The following is a 17090-nucleotide window of genomic DNA, read 5'->3' on the forward strand; positions in this document are numbered from 1 at the left end:
TGCCTACAATTGCTTTAATTTTTCTTTAAGTTTAATATGATTAAATTTGTTAGATTAATATTTTAAAGCCTTTGTGAGACGAAATTCTAATATGATTAAATTTTTTTTAAGGACCAACCATAGGATTTAATGTGTGATCAAATCTTCATGGTATTATTATGTTTTAAAGTTGTTAAAACATGATAATTTATTTTTAATAGTTGATTAAAATGCATGTTTTATATATATATGATATTATGAATGCATGCGGTGACTAGTATGGCCCAAAACTTGGATAGAAAATACGATCTGCGTATCGTTAATGTATTTTGTAATCTAAATACGATCTACGCATCGTTGGTATTTTTGTAATATTTTAGTTCATAATTCCAAAATATTTATTCAAGTATTAATAAGAAGAATGGTGATTCAATCTTATCCTATGAAGCACAAGGATGGAGATCCATGGTGATTCAACAAGGGAGCCTTAAAGAGTAGTCTTTAGGTTTAGGGGCCATACTAGGATCATTTTTTTTTATGCATTTAAATATTGCTTTTAAATGCTTTCTAAGTTTATTATGCTTGTGATTTAATTATTTAAATGTTCACTAGTAATTAAATCAACATAATAATTTACTTAGGTCCCTTAAATAAAATATTGGGTTTTTGCTATTCCAAATAAACACCTACTAAAACTTGATCGTTAGTAATAGGTTCTGCCAAAACAGAGTGTTACTTTCAATCTTGGGCTAAGTAGAGTAAATTTCCGAAATTTGCAAGTTTAGTTTGGTTTGGCCCAACAAAATCATCAAAACGGATTTGGATTTTGTAGCAAAGGTTTGGGTTTTGTGTTGGGGTGACAAGCTCTGTCTAGGATTAGGAAGGCTCTCCCCAACGTTGTGGGTAACTTCCTTACCTGGGAGCGTAATCACCTTAGCAAACACCCATTAACTAAGATTACAAATGTTGTAATTAGTAAAGGAGTTTACTTACCTTTTAAACTTGGTTTTAAGTTGAGGCCAAAGTCCACTTATAAATCATGTTTGATAGGATCTTAGAACCACTTGATTCAAAAGGGACACTTAAAATTGGTCAAGTGCATAGCTTTTATTTTAAAGTGTTTAAAATTTGTTAAAAGCTATTATGATAAACATACTTATACTTTTTGCATCTTCTATGTAGATATCATGTCTGGTAACAACAATAATTCACCTTTTAACTTACGTTCAATCCTTGAGAAGGATAAATTGAAGGGAACAACTTCCTTGATTGGGAAAGGAATCTAAGAATTGTTCTTAGGTCCGAAGGTCGAGAGGATGTTCTTGAAACCCCGATCCCAGTTTTAACTACTACCTCTACTGATGCTGAGAAAGAGGCCCATAAGGCCGTTGCAGAAAGGTCAGTAATTGTTACTTGCCTTATGCTAGCGGCTATGGAACCAAGCCTTCAAAAGAGGTTTGCAAGCTTGGATGCCTATAGCATTATCCGACAGTTGAAAACCATGTTTCAACAAAAGCTCGGATAGAGAGGTATGAAACTCACAAGGCTATTCTTGAGTGTTCGTTAGTTGAAGGCAAGCCGGTCGCCACTCATGTCTTCGAAATGATTGGTTATTTCGAAGCCATGGAGAGGTTGGGCTTTCCTTATAGCCAAGAGTTGGCTACTGACATCATTCTGCACTCACTTCATAAGGGGTTCAATACGTTTCGATTGAATTTCAATATGAACGGGGTGTCGAAAACCCTTGCTGAGTTGCATGGGATGCTCATGACTGCCGAGCAAAACATCACTATTGCACCTAAGAAGGAAGTTCTTATGGTTCAAAAGGAAAAGGGTTTTAAGAAGGAATGGGCTGGCAAGAAAAAGCAAGATAAGGGCAAGCAAGTTGCCACTAAGACTGCTATTAAGCCACAGGCAAAGGCAAAGCCAAAGGTGGCCGCAAATGCCAAGTGCTTCTATTGTGATCAAATAGGTCATTGGAAGCGTAACTGCCCAAAGTACTTGAAGGATAAGAAGTCTGGGGCTTCTTCTTCAGGTATCTATGTCATTGACATTAATTTAGCAACCTCTACTTCTTGGGTATTTGATACCGGTTGTGTTTCTCACATTACTTCGAATGTGCAGGGACTAAGAAGGAGTAGAACTTTGGCTAAAGGAGAGGTGGAACTGCGAGTTGGAAATGGTGCAAGAGTTGCAGCCGTTGCAGTTGGGACTTATAGTCTACCTTTGCCTTCTGGATTAATATTAGAGCTTAATAATTGTTATTATGTTCCTGCTATTACCAAAAACATTATTTCTATTCCTGTTTTGGATAATGAAGGGTTTTCATTTACAATTGAGAAAGGTTGTTTCTCTGTTTATTTGAATTCAATGTTTTATGCCACTGCTAAGGGTCTAATGGTCTATATTACCTAGACTTAGACAAAGATGTCCTTAACATAGACAGCAAAAAACATAGATCAAGCGATACTAATCCTACTTACTTATGGCATTGTCGTTTAGGACACATAAACGCGAAACGCATTCAGAAGTTGCATAAAGATGGACTTCTAACATCTTTGACTTTGAGCCATTTGATGTGTGTGAATCATGTTTAATGGGTAAAATGACAAAGTCACCTTTTACTGGAAAGGGTGAAAGCCAGTGATCTATTGGGCCTAATACATACTGATGTATGTGGACCAATGAGCACAAAAGCTAGGGGAGGGTTTGGATACTTCATTACTTTTACGGACGATTTAAGTAGATATGGATATGTCTATTTAATGAAGCATAAGTCGGAATCATTTGAAAAGTTCAAAGAATTCCAGAATGAAGTCCAAAACCAGCTTGGCAAAACAATCAAAGCACTGCGATCCGATCGTGGTGGTGAATATTTGAGCCAAGAGTTTAGTGATCACTTGAAGAGTTGTGGAATTCTTTCACAACTAATCCGCCTGGAACACCTCAGTTGAATGGTGTTTCGAAAGGAGGAACGAACTCTACTTGATATGGTTCGGTCTATGATGAGTTTTGCTGATCTTCCAATATCCTTCTGGGGATATGCTCTCGAAACTGCTACTTTCACACTTAATAGAACTCCATCAAAGGCAGTAGATAAGACACCATATGAGATATGGAGTGGAAAAGTTCCAAACTTGTCTTTTCTACGTATTTGGGGATGTGAGGTTTATGTAAAGCGTTTACTTTCAGATAAACTCGCCCCTAAATCAGATAAGTGTTTCTTTGTGGGTTATCCCAAGGAAACCAAGGGCTATTACTTCTACAATCGCACTGAGGGCAAAGTGTTTGTTGCTCGTCGTGGTGTCTTTTTGGAAAAAGATTTTATTTCCAAAAAGGCAAGTGGGAGTAATGTATTTCTCGAAGAAGTTCGAGAAGAGCAACAAATGGACATAGTTCATCCTATGTTAGAGACAACGACACAAGAGCCAGATGTTGGGCTTGAAGTAGTTCCTCCTTTGGAGGAATCTTCTCCCATAACTGACCAAGTGTTGGAGGACGTGCATCCCGTACACGAACCTCCTACTGTCCCACTCGAATCTAATTCGTGCGAAAATTCTCAAATTGTTGAGAAGAAAATTTCTCCTGTTGCAGCCCCTCGTAAGTCTAGTAGAACAAGAATACCAACCAAGAGGTTTGTTGATTTCTTGTTAACCGAAAATTCTGAGATAATGATTTTAGAATTTGAGGAACCTACTACTTACAAGCAAGCTTTGATGAGTGAAGACTCCGAAAAATGGCTTGAAGCCATGAGGTCCGAAATGGCATCCATGTCTGAAAATCAAGTATGGGACTTGGTAGATTTGCCCGATGGGTACACCTATTGGTTGCAAATGGGTTTTCAAAGTGAAAACAGACAAGGATGGTAATATTCAGGTTTACAAAGCAAGGTTGGTTGCAAAAGGGTTCAAGCAAGTTCATGGTATAGACTATGACGAAACCTTTTCACCGGTAGCCATGCTTAAATCCGTTCGGATACTCCTAGCGATCGCCGCCTTTTATGATTACGAGATTTGGCAAATGGATGTCAAAACCGCTTTCTTGAATGGGTTCTTGAAAGAGGATGTGTATATGACACAGCCGGAGGGTTTTGTGGATCCAGAAAATCCTAGGAGCGTATGTAAGCTTCAAAAATCCATTTATGGATTGAAGCAAGCATCTCGGAGTTGGAATCTTCGTTTTGATGAGACAATCAAATAGTTTGGTTTTCTCAAAAATGGAGAAGAGTCTTGTGTTTACAAGAAGGAAAGCGGGAGTAACATAGTCTTCTTGGTCTTGTATGTAGATGACATACTTCTCATAGGAAACACATTCCCATGCTTGAGTCAGTCAAGGAATGGTTAAAAAGTTGTTTTTCTATGAAAGACCTTGGAAACGCTGAGTACATTTTGGGGATCAAGATCTATAGGGATAGGTCTAAGAGGATGATCGGACTTAGCCAACGAACTTATATAGATAAGATCGTCACTAAGTTCAACATGGAAAACTCTAAGAGAGGCTTCCTACCCATGCAACATGGAGTGTCGCTTAGCAAGACTCAGTGTCCTTCTGGGCCTGATGAGATTAAGCGAATGAGTAATGTTCCTTATGCGTCAGCTATAGGGTCCATTATGTACTCCATGATTTTGTACTCGCCCAGATGTTTCATATGCCTTGAGCATGTGTAGCAGATTCCAATCAAATCCAGGTGACGCACACTGGAGTGCAGCTAAGAATATCCTAAAGTACTTGAGAAGGACTAAGGATAATTTCTTAGTGTATGGAGGTGAAAGTAAGTTAATTGTTGAGGGTTACACAGATGCGAGCTTCCAAACTGACAAAGATGATTTCCGATCCCAATCTGGTTTCATCTTTTGTCTAAATGGAGGGGCAGTGAGCTGGAAAAGTTCAAAGCAAAGCACTAGTGCTGATTCTATAACAGAAGCTGAGTAATTGCTGGCAGATGCAGCAAAGGAAGCCGTTTGGATGAAGAAGTTCATTCTGGAGCTAGGAGTAGTGCCTAGTGTTGGAGATGGTATTGTTTTACATTGTGATAACAATGGTGCCATAGCTCAGTCTAAGGAACCAAGATCACATCAAAGATGTAAACATGTACTTAGAAAGTTTCATCTCATTCGAGAAATCGTTGAGAGAAAGGATGTAATAGTTTGCAAGGTTCATACGGATAGCAATGTCGCTGATCCTTTGACTAAACCTTTGCCAAGCCCAAGCATGAGAGTCATACTAGGGCTATAGGGCTTAAGCATATAGGAGAGTGGGTTTAATTGTGTACTATTTACTTTTAATTAGTTCACAGTTATAATTACTCGCTTTGATATGTTATGTTTATGTTTATCAATAAAAGTTTTGTTCTTATTTAATCTTGGTTTAGTATTAAATAAAACGTTCAAAGTATTTTATAACGTTTGATAGAATTGTCAAATACGTGATTTGACAAATGGAACTCTATCAGTGAACAGGAGTTATAATATACCTTAGTCCCTAGTTCGAATCATTAAGTTGAACGTAAATGATTCATTTCATGGACTAGATTGCAAGTTGATTGATAGCGCAGTTTCATGGGCTATAGGGACATGGAGATGTCTAGTCATTTGCATAGGCTTGTATAGTTGATACACGCTGGGCAGACCTAGTGGGAGTTCTCTAAAAGGTTTATGAGACTCTTATTAATATGTATTCCTTTGACATGAGTATGAAATTGTTCTTACTTAAGGATCAGTATGTTCTTGACGCTGCAAAACGCCGTGCCGTAAAAGGAGGTTATAAAAGCAGCGATCGGAACTGCTATGAATTGAGTGGGAGCTTTGGTCATACAAGATTGGATAAGTCCTCCTAAGAGTTAGGATTGGTGTCTTGGCCTCTTGAAGAGTGAGAACTGAAAATGCATGGCCGTGCTCAAATGGATTAAGAAGTTAATCATTTGTTTCGACAGTTCGAACTCAGATTTCAAGGAACGACTTGAATATTGGTATGATGAACATATGATGTTATCATATCATCAAGTTAGACATTAAGCGACTTAAGGAGTTTGAAGGTTACACACTTGTTCTTAGACAAGTGGGAGATTGAAGGATTTTGTCCTCGATCAAGTGTAATAAACTAAATAATATTAGGATAAGTTATGGAGATAATATATTCAATAATATTAGATGATCACAACGTTTTGCTAGAAGCTAATTGTGGTTTGTTGGACTAATATGATTAGGGCCAACTACTAGTATTATTGGTCCTATGAGGTCACACAAGTAATACACTTGGATAATATCCAAACCCATTTGTGAAATGGGTTGGACGGTTTTATGGTGGATGGAAAAGATGTGTAACTTATGAGTTTATTAGGCTCATAATGTATCACATTATGAGGCCAATAAAACCTCATGAAGTTCACTTGTAACCACTCCTACATATTTGTATTAGGAGTTACATAGTTAATCATCTTTGTGTGTGTCATCTTCTTAAGAGAAAAATCTGATTTTTCTCTCTAGTTTTCCTCCCCATATTTCGGCCCTCATACACCACCAAAAGCAAGTGAGTTTGTCTCTCTTCCGTACTAGCATACGTGGTGATCCAAGTGTTGTTCGTGGACCAACATTAGAGGAACGACGCTTGACGTTCTAAGGTGATCTCCACTAGAACTTTGGTGAACAAGAGGAACATACGCATCAAAGGTATAATTCTATACTATTGTTTGATTCATACTAATTTATGCAATGATCTTGGGATAGATGTACAAGTATTTGATACTTGATTTTCCGCATTATGCATCTAAGTTCCTACAATTTGTACCTTCATGGGCCAACTCCAGTGAATATTCATCAGGTCCAATTCCAGATTGGAGAATACTCATAGCTTTGTAATTCTTTTCGGCTTTTCCATAGTCAACAGAATTGTACTCATCTTCATCCTTATCGATCAGGTTTCCTTCATCATCTTTGACTTGAATAGGGAGAGGTCCAGTCTTTATGATTCTCAAGCATTCAAAATCAGAACCTTGAATGTAGATTCTCATCCTAGTCTTCCACCATCCGTAGTCCTTTCCGTTGAAAGTAGGACACTTGGAGTGCTTGTCACGATAGTCATCTTGCGTGTTCATGATTTCTATTCTCTAGATGTTAGTCTTGCGAGAATAGCCTGCTCTGATACCACTTGTTGAAACACAAGGTGACACTCAAGAAGGGGGAGGGGGTTGAATTGAGTGGTGAAATCTAATCGATTTTCGCAAAATTCCTTTTAAGGCGCTGTGCCTGGCACTGTGCCAAACACTCGTAAATCGCTGACTTAAGTTTTTGCGAATAATAAACTAAAACGATGTGAAATTTGATACGCAAACACAGGATATAACGTAGTTCGATCTCACCTCTAAGATCTAATACGTCCACAAGAAACAAAACTCTTTATTTCTTTGAACCCTAAAATATCAAACTCTTGATACAATAAGATTTCCCTCACTACTAACCCTAGTAATGACTCCCAACACTTAACTCTAAGTGTTGACACTCTCTATAATGTTAAAGTTACAGAAAAAGAATGATTATCAATAATGTGCTTCTTAGTCAAGCAAGTAGAGGACAATTACAATCGTATAATAGTAACTTAAATCTGACTCGCTCAGTGCTATGCTTAGTGCCGGAGGAAATAGTTTTCAGCTTTTCATAGACTCGATTTTTCTCTCTGAAAACGTGAGATCTAAAAGTGAATTATGAATCCCTTTTATAGAACATGTATTGGACGACCATCCTTCCAAAGGATATCTTTCAATTCCTTAATTCAAGGGATTTAATTCTATTTTAAAAAATCAAACTTTATCTTTTTCCATCTTTATCTTTAATCTCAAAAAGATATGTTTTCCATAACAGATTTTCTTTTCAACTCAAAAAGTATCTTCCAAAATAAAATCTGATTTTATAAAACTTGTTTTAGGAAATCTCGGATTTATAAAAATCTTTTAAAAACACGTTATTTTAAGGAAACACGGTTTTTTGCAAAATCTTTTTTCTAAAACTCGTTTTTCCAAAATTTTATAAAAAACAGTTTTATTAAATTCTTTTTCTAAAACTCGTTTTTATAAAATCTTTTTCTAAAACACGTTTTCTTCCAAAATTCTTTTTCTAAAACTCGTTTTTATAAAATCTTTTTCTAAAACACGTTTTTTCCAAAATTCTTTTATAAAACACAGTTTTATTAAATTCTTTTTCTAAAACTCGTTTTTGTAAAATTCTTTTCTAAAACATTTGTTATGAAAATCTTTTACCTTATTTTAAAAACTAATTTCCTTTTTATATAGACATATAATATTAATACAATTATTTATTTCCTTAAATCTAAGAAAATAATAATTATACTAATTTTATATTTCTATAGTTAGCACATAGCATATCACCAAGTTTGAGCATATTACATTTGAATACAAAGTAACTAATCTAAGGAAAATATAAACTTGGACTTCATTCTTGATTCTTCTTTTCTTCAAAGTCTTCATTTATTAATTCCTTTCTTCATGCATCTGTTGCAACTGTTACACACTTTCATACTATAACATATTATATTAATTTTCATCATCAAAACATAACATATATATGCATAACACCCTTACTCTCACACCTCATGAGAGGGGTCCCCGTCCGAAAATCCTTCACAGAAAATCCAAAAGGATCAAATTCAACAGAAACACAATTATCACTAGTGAATTTACGCGCTGACACTAAGTTTTTGATGAGTTTAGGAGCATGAAGAACATATTTTAAAGCTAAGGGAGGATGAGGGGAGGATAAAATTACATGGCCATAACAACAAATCGGAATAGAATGACCACTTCCAACAACAATACCATGATTAGTACTCAAACTAAAATAAAGGGAAAGGGTACCTTGGTTGGATGTCATATGAGAGGTTGCTCTTGTGTCCATATACCAGTTGGGATCCGGAGAATTGAAAGTAAGAGTGTGAAACACAGCTGCAATATTAGTAGGAGTATTGGAAAGGCCTGCTGGACTTGTTGAACCTGCTGCCATATAGGAGTGTGCTGGTCTGGGCCCAAGAATACTAGAGGAGGACTGATGAGCCTGAGGAAAATTGGGCCTATACCATTGAGTAGTAGGATAAGGGCAAGGAGGAACACCCCATTGCATCCATTGCCACTACCATGGTAGTTGCTGTTGCGACCCCCCACCGGGCAGACTGATGGTTGACATGCTGCCGCCACCGTCGGAGCTCCGGCTGCCACCACCGCCGGTCCAGCCACAACCACCGGGATTTTTTAGGTTGTTGTTGCCATGATTTTTGCGGGTATTGGTGTGAGGTTTATTACGTCCACCATGAGAGTGACGAGGAGCAGAAGAATCCACGGTAGAGGAGTCATCCACATCACGTGTGAGCATGGCCGTGCCGGAGGTCATAGAGGCTTGTTTGGCAAGTCCCGTTTCTTCTATAGCCATTAAGGTACGAGAGTTCTTATTATCTTGGAATTATGTCACGTAAGCGGTCCCAAGCTTCCAAAGCCGTGTAGTCGGGTTCAAGAATAGTGTGTAATAGATCATGAGAAATGGTAGCATAGATCCATTGAAGGACCGTAGTATCCAGGGTGGACCATAAGTCTTTTTCTTCATCGGTAGTGGGTACCTTCTCCTTACCCTTTTCCGGTGAAATAATATGATGAAGAACCTTATGAGAGCGAGCATGAATCTTAAAAAGTTCCGCCCATGTCGAATATTGGAAATTTTCCATTTCTAGGGTGATAGAAATGTGGTTCTTTATGTCGTTAGAAACACAAAGAACGGGGTGGAATTTGGATTCAGGCATAGTGAAGAGGAAGGAATCTGTAGGAAAACAAAAGAAAAATCCGCCAAGAAAAGAAACACAAGTGGTGAGGAGGGGCTGAGAGAAGATGACAAAGAGGGAGGAGGAGAGCGTGCGGAAGATTTGGGCGTGGACAATCAGCCCTAGGAAAGTGATTCCATCATAGAAATTGATTCCTTGCATTGCTTATGCCCATAATGGGATTATTATATAAACATACAAGAGGAATGTTAGGCTAAACTTAGAGCAATGATATTCCCATACCGAGTATGTGCCAATACCATGGCATTTATGTAATTTTTATGACAAAAGTAATATTAAAAAATTATAAATTTTTTGTTTTTTTTTTGGGGGGGGGGGGCTTATTAGTTGAAATCTTATATCATATCCTAACAATATTTTATCATACCAGTTAGCTGTTAAATCATATCTGAGCTACATCCAATTATATCAAGTATCTGGTGTGGGAAAAGTTTCCCCATGTAAAGTACAAGACAAAGCTTAAATATTATTCACTAAGAGCAAAGCTATTTATACAACAAGGAGCTAGGGCTTGGAGCTACGTAATCATAAGTATATACAAAGAATATTCTGATACTAAGAAGATACTAACTAAAAGAAGAAGATTACAAAATATTACAGAAGATAATATAGACATAATTAACAAGGAGTGGATATTATATGATCATGAGGAGATATAGTAGTATCTTTATCACGCCCCCGCAAGATGGACGTGCGTTGAGCGAGGTCAATCTTGGTGAGTAGAAGATAGAAGCGGGCCTTGGGTAACGGTTTTGTCAGAACATCAACAAGTTGGTCGTCACCTGAGATGTGTTGAACATGGATGTGACCAAGTTGAACTTGTTCGCGGACAAAGTAGAAGGCAACTGCTAGGTGTTTCATGCGAGAATGAAAAACCGGACGAGACGAATAATGAGTAGCTCCTAAGTTGTCACAGTAGACTGAGGGTGATCCTGTGAGAATAAAACCAAGCTCAGTTAGAAGAGACCGAAGGCTGAGAACTTCAGCCGTGGTGTCAGCAACAGCGCGAAACTCGGCTTCGGTAGAAGATCGAGCTAGAGCGCGTTGTTTCTTGTAGCTCCATGATATGGGATGGCGGCCTAAGTAGACAATGTAGCCAGTGGTGGAGACGTAATCGTCTTTGTCACCAGCCCAGTCAGCATCTGTAAAAGCATGAAGACTCATGGGAGTGTTATGATGAAGCTGGATTCCAGCATGAATAGTGCCACGCAAGTATCGTAAGAGGTGTTTGAGTGCTAACCAATGAAGATCAGTAGGAGCTTGCATATATTGTGCAAGCTTATTAACGGCAAAAGCTACGTCGGGACGAGTAAGAGAAAGGTACTGAAGACTACCAACTATGGCTCAGTAGTCGGTGGGGTTAGAAATGGGGGTGCCATGAGAGTGAAGGAGAGGAGGATGGGTAGCCATGGGGGTAGAGACGGAGTTACATGTGTCCATAGCATAGCGGTGTAAGAGATCATGAATGTATTTGGTTTGGTTAAGGAAGAGTCCGTGAGTGTTGGGAATTACTTCAACACCTAAAAAATAAGAGAGAGGGTCGAGATCTTTGAGGGAGAAGCGAGAGGCAAGAGTGGAGATGAAGGTGTTTATATGAGGTTGTGAAGGTCCTGTGATGATAATATCATCAACATAGACGAGAAGGTAGAGGTTGTAGGAAGGTTGTTGGTAAATAAAAAGAGAGGGGTCAGAGAGGGAGCCTGTGAAGCCATAGGAGAGGAGAAAAGTTTTGAGCTCCAAGTACCAAGCACGAGGTGCTTGTTTAAGGCCGTAGATAGCTTTGGTGAGTTTGCAAACGTGAGTGGGGTGAGTTGGATCTTCATAACCAGGAGGTTGAGCCATATAAACTATTTCGGTGAGGGTACCTTGGAGAAAGGCGTTGTTAATATCAAGTTGGCGGAGGGACCAACCATGACTGACAGCAAGAGATAAGATGAGGCGAACTGTGGTAGGACGGATGACGGGACTGAAAGTTTCAGAGTAGTCGATGCCAGGGCGTTGATGGAAACCTTTGGCAACAAGGCGAGCTTTGTGTTGTTTGAGAGAACCATCGGGATTATATTTGAGGCGAAAAACCCATTTACAACCAACAATGTTGTAAGAGGGATGAGAGGGAACGAGAGTCCAAGTAGCATTTTTAATGAGGGCCGTATATTCGGCGAGCATAGCTGCAGCCCATTGCGGGTGTTTGAGAGCTTGTTTGGCCGTGGTGGGAGTGAGGGGAGGGGTGAGAGTAGTGAGATGAGCGTATTTGGGGTTGGGCTGGGTTATGTTATTTGTGAGTCGAGTGGTTATGGTACGTGTGAGAGGAGGGGGTGGGGGGGGGGAGGTGGAGGTGAGGGAGTAAAGTTTGTGGCAGTGGTATGAGTAGAGGAGGAAGGAGTGTAAACATGAGTGGGAGAGGAGGTATGTGAGGAGGCAGAAGAGGTATTAATGGGGCTGGTGGGAGGGGAGGGAGGTGGGGTGGTGGGGGGAGATGGCGTGGGGATGGTTTGTGAGGGGGAGATGAGAGAGAGAGTTAGAGTACACCATTGATCGGGAGTAATTTCAGTAGGAGAGGGGGAAGGCGAGCAAAGATGGTGAAAAGGGAATTGAGTTTCATAAAATTTAACATGACGGGAAGTATAGATTTTAAGATTGGAAGGGTCTAAGCAATGGTAGGCACTTTGGGTGGAGGAGTAACCAATAAAAATACATGGTGTGGAGCGAGGTTCCGTTTTGTGAGAAGTGTAGGGACGTAGCCAGGGGTAGCATAAGCAACCAAAGCTCCGTAATTTGGTATAGTTAGGGTCGGTATTGAAGAGGAGTTGATAAGGGGATTTGTTTTGAAGAGTGGGAGTAGGAATACGGTTGATAAGATAAGTGGCGGTGGTGAAGGCATGGGGCCAAAATGAGAGAGGGAGATGAGCATGTGAGAGAAGAGTAAACCCCATTTCAGCTATGTGACGGTGACGACGTTCGGCAAAGCCATTATGTTCAAGAGTGTGAGGGGGGGATGTGAGATGAGAAATGCCATTGTTAAGTAAATTGGGAGTAAGTTTGAGGTATTCACCACCATTATCAGAGTAAAGTTGTAAAATAGGTTTATTGAAAAAATTTTCAACAAGAGTGCGGAAGCGATGAAAGGTAGAAGCTGTGTCCGATTTGCGTTTAAGGGGGTAGAACCATATATACTTGGTGTAATGGTCAACGAAAATGACATAGTATTTATAATGATCATAAGAGAGAATGGGAGCAGTCCAAACATCCGTGTAAATAAGTTCTAGGGGGGCGGTGGTAATGAGGGAGGATTGGGAGAAGGGGAGTTTGTGACTTTTATTAATATTGCAAGCATTACAAGGAGAATTAGAAAAAGAAGACATAGGAATAGAAAATTGACTACTAATAGTTTTAAGAACATTGAGTGAGGGATGACCGAGCCGATGATGCCAATGGAAGGATGGTTTTGCAATGGTGGTGTGGAGAGACGGAGGAGGGCGCCATTCATAGATGCCATCCTTAAGAGTGCCGTGGAGGAGAGTTTGGTTCGTTGATATGTCCTTAACACAGAAAGAAGAGTGTAAGAAAACAACGTAAGCATTATTATCTTTGCAAAATTGAGAAATAGATAAAATGTTACGAGATATAAAAGGAACATGAAGAACATTAGTAAACTTCAAAGTGTGAGAAAAAAGAGAGAGAGAGAATGAACCAATGTTGGATATAGGGAGAGAAGAGCCATCTCCTATTATAAGGTCATCACATCCATCATAGGGAGCATGGAGGGAAAGGTTATTGAGATCATTGCTGATATGGTGGGTGGCGCCACTGTCCATAAGCCATGAAGGTGATGAGGGGTGAGAAGCACTGGCAGTGTTTGCTTGAGGAGAGTAGGTGGAGTTGGGTTTGGTGGGAGATGGAGAAGGTGGTGTGGGAGAGGGGAAGACAATGTGAGGGAAGAGTTGTTTAAAAGAGCGGCATTGGGAAACAACATGACCAATGTGGCGACACCATTTGCAGCGTCCTTTGAAGGGGTTGGATGGGCGCATGGTGTTGTGGGTAGGGCGAGGGAGAAGAGCCGTGGGTGGAGAGGTATGGGAGTGGGGACGAGAAGAGTAGGTGGGGCGGTGGTGAGCTGCGTGGACGGTGGCCGGAAAAGTGGGAGGAGTTGTGGTGCGAGAGAGTTCAATTTCATGGTTAATGAGGTGTTCATGGAGGGCTTCAAAGGTGATAGGAGTGTCACGAGCACGGACAGCGTCAATGATTGGTTTGTAGGAGTCTTGATCGAGCCCTTTGAGAATTTTGGCAATAATGTCCTCATGGTCCATAGGTTTGCCCATAAGAGTGAGTTGGGAAGTACAAACCTTGATAGCTTACATATATTCATCTATGGTTTGAGTGGTTTTGGTGATGGAGTCAAGATGATTTTTGATTTGAAGAAGCTGTCCTCGGGAAGGGTTGGCATAAGTAGTGGCTAAAGTAGTCCAAGCTTCATGAGAAGTGGTGGCTTGGATGATAAAAGGGGCAATGGTGGGAGATAGAGTGCCAATAAGAGCACCTATAATGAGTTTGTCTTGACGTTGCCAACTAAGGTAGGCGGGGTTAGGAGTAGTAGTAGTGTCGGTGGTTACAGTTTGGGGTGGGGCTTTGTAGGTTCCATCAACATATTTTAAAAGGTCATATCCAAAAAGTATGGAATGAATTTGGGTTTTCCATGAGAGGTAGTTAAGGGGAGTGAGTTTGATACAATTGTTGAAGTTGAGGAGAATAAATGGTTTGGAAGGCTCATGGGCATTGGGTATGTTGTTGTCGGGTCCTGCCATGGGAAAGATAGCTAGGGGGAAAAAAAAAAAGAGAGGAGGATCTTTTGCTCAGGATACCATGTAAAGTATAAGACAAAGCTTAAATATTATTCACTAAAAGCAAAGCTATTTATACAACAAGGAGCTAGAGCTAGGAGCTACGTAATCATAAGTATATACAAAGAATATTCTGATACTAACTAAAAGAAGAAGATTACAAAATATTACAGAAGATAATATAGACATAATTAACTAGGAGTGGATATTGTATGATCATGAGGAGATATAGTAGTATCTTTATCACCCCATACCGGATATGAGAGTATACTTTCTCGCTAAACTTACAGTAACTATCAATCTACAAGATAACTTACCTAATATAAATAATGTACACAAGATTACAATATTCACAAGAATATTCTAATACTCTATCATTCTTGTCATTTTATGCGTGCTTTTATCTTCTATTTTTTTGGTTTATGTCGAGTATATAATTAACTAAGATTTCCTTCTATAGTAATCCAGACTCCAGAGTTAGCTGCACCTGCAGCGTTTCATCGGTCTGTTTCATTGCATATTTGCATTTGGATCGGAGTTCTAAGAATCAACACTGCCATTATAAATGTATATTTCTTTATTTATACTTAGTAGTTTAACTTTTATATTATTTACATTATTCACTTTGTTTCTTTCACCTATCTTCAATCCTTATTAAAAAAATAAGTTCAGATAATTATGTTTGGATTAGCAAATATACATAAGCATGAATAAGTTTTGGTGACAATAAGCTCAAAAGAATGGACTCTAAGTAGTATCATCTATAAGGCATCATTAGATTTGTTTCTATGTATATTTTTATTATATTACCATTTAATAAATTTTTACTATTTAATAACTAAAATAATAGTGATCGAAGTCGTGTATAGGCAAGTGTAGAACTCAAAGTAGAACAACTAAATAATAATAGAGCGAGGGAACACAGTTCATGTGTAAACTGATTAATACTTGCTTTATTTTTAAAATAAAATTCTCTTTATCTGTCATTAGTTTATTATTCTTTAATTTTTAAATTGGAATACGAGTAATTTTGGCCATTTAAATATTTTATTAAAGATAATTAAAAATGATATCTAGAAAGTATATTTTGAAATATACTTTGTTTCTCAATGCTTACAATCTATTGACATTTACTTTTGTTAAAGTACACTTTGACTATTAATATAGTCAAAATCAATAATAGATGAATAATGCAAAAGTCAAGATAATGCAAGTATACAATTATTGAGAAACATAAGAGTTTTGTTATAACTTTTATCATAATTATGTGTTTTTATATATTTGTATGAAAACATAGCAATATGAATTATTGTGTGATCTGTGACAAAAGTTTGAAGTTAAAATTAATAACGAACAGATAATCGATAAGAGAAGTTAGTGAAACCTTCTCTCAAGGATATGGTTGTACCTTTACTATTAGGCTAAGCCTAAATATGCATTCTCTTCATCTTAATCTTTCTAAACATAGTTGAACTAAACTTAGGATATGTTCTCTTCAATGTATCTATCCAAATACTTCATCCGTTTCAAAATAAGTGCAACATTTGCATAGTGTTTACTATTCACAGTTTAAACTTTAATTAGCTTTCGTGATTTACATTTTAGGAAAAACATAGTCATGTGGGATCTTGTTAGATTCGTCTGAATGTGAATTTTTTTAATATCAACTTTTTATAATTTTTACTTATTGATAATTGAAGATATTAATGGTTAAAATAATGCATTGGCAAACGTGAAAACAAGAAGTGTTGCACTTATTTAGAAACAGAGGAAGTATTAACTTTTCTGAAATTTTGCAAGCTTTTCTTAAGTTTCTGAATTTTTAAAAAAAATAACTTTTCTTAACTACTACTACTACTTTTCCTTTTTTCAAGGTCTCTTATTAATTTTTCTGAACATGAATACTCACTTTGTTTTCTTTTCAATTTATACACTTTTCTTCTTGGTAACATTTATAATATGCCTTTCTCTTTTTCCACCAATATTATCTAATTTTTAATATTTTAATCCACTTTTTACTTTTTCTCTGTCATTTTTCAGTTTCTCTTACCACCTTTTCAACTCCTCTCTCATACTTTTGGACTTTCTTCTTGATTCTGCCGCAAAGTAAAGTGAGTAAATTAAAGAGAAATGGAAGGAGCACAAAAAAATAGAAGCGAGCAAACCTTTATTTGAACATATTTGAGCTTATTTAAATTTATTGAAAGTTACCTGAACTTATATATATATATTGAAACTTATCATAATTTAGAACCTATTAAATTTGACAACATTTTTTTAAGGTAAACAGAACACACTCCTAATGCTGCACAACCCCAAAATATCTATTTTCTTTTTGAATTTCATTTTTATCTACTATAACTTGAAAAGATGGTATTACAATAGATGACATATATAATACTGCTCTTATAAAAGTTAAAACAATTCTAATTTGTA

General features: G+C 37.8%; 1 protein-coding gene across 1 annotated transcript; it reads left to right on the forward strand.

Moving 5' to 3' along the window:
* Positions 1–1496: 1496 nt before the first annotated feature.
* LOC130591919 (uncharacterized) lies at positions 1497–2314 on the forward strand. The gene is made up of 2 exons (XM_057395907.1): positions 1497–2014; positions 2104–2314. The coding sequence occupies exons 1-2, from the start codon at positions 1582–1584 to the stop codon at positions 2118–2120; spliced, it is 450 nt and encodes a 149-aa protein (XP_057251890.1). The 5' UTR covers positions 1497–1581; the 3' UTR covers positions 2121–2314.
* The last annotated feature ends 14776 nt before the right edge of the window (positions 2315–17090 follow it).

The sequence above is a fragment of the Beta vulgaris genome, chromosome 6 (genome assembly GCF_026745355.1).
Source record: "Beta vulgaris subsp. vulgaris cultivar EL10 chromosome 6, EL10.2, whole genome shotgun sequence".
NCBI classification, from domain to species: domain Eukaryota; kingdom Viridiplantae; phylum Streptophyta; class Magnoliopsida; order Caryophyllales; family Amaranthaceae; genus Beta; species Beta vulgaris.

Coding starts and splice junctions, on each gene's coding strand:
- LOC130591919 (XM_057395907.1), top strand. CDS start 1,582: ATGATTGGTTATTTCGAAGCCATGGAGAGGTTGGGCTTTCCTTATAGC.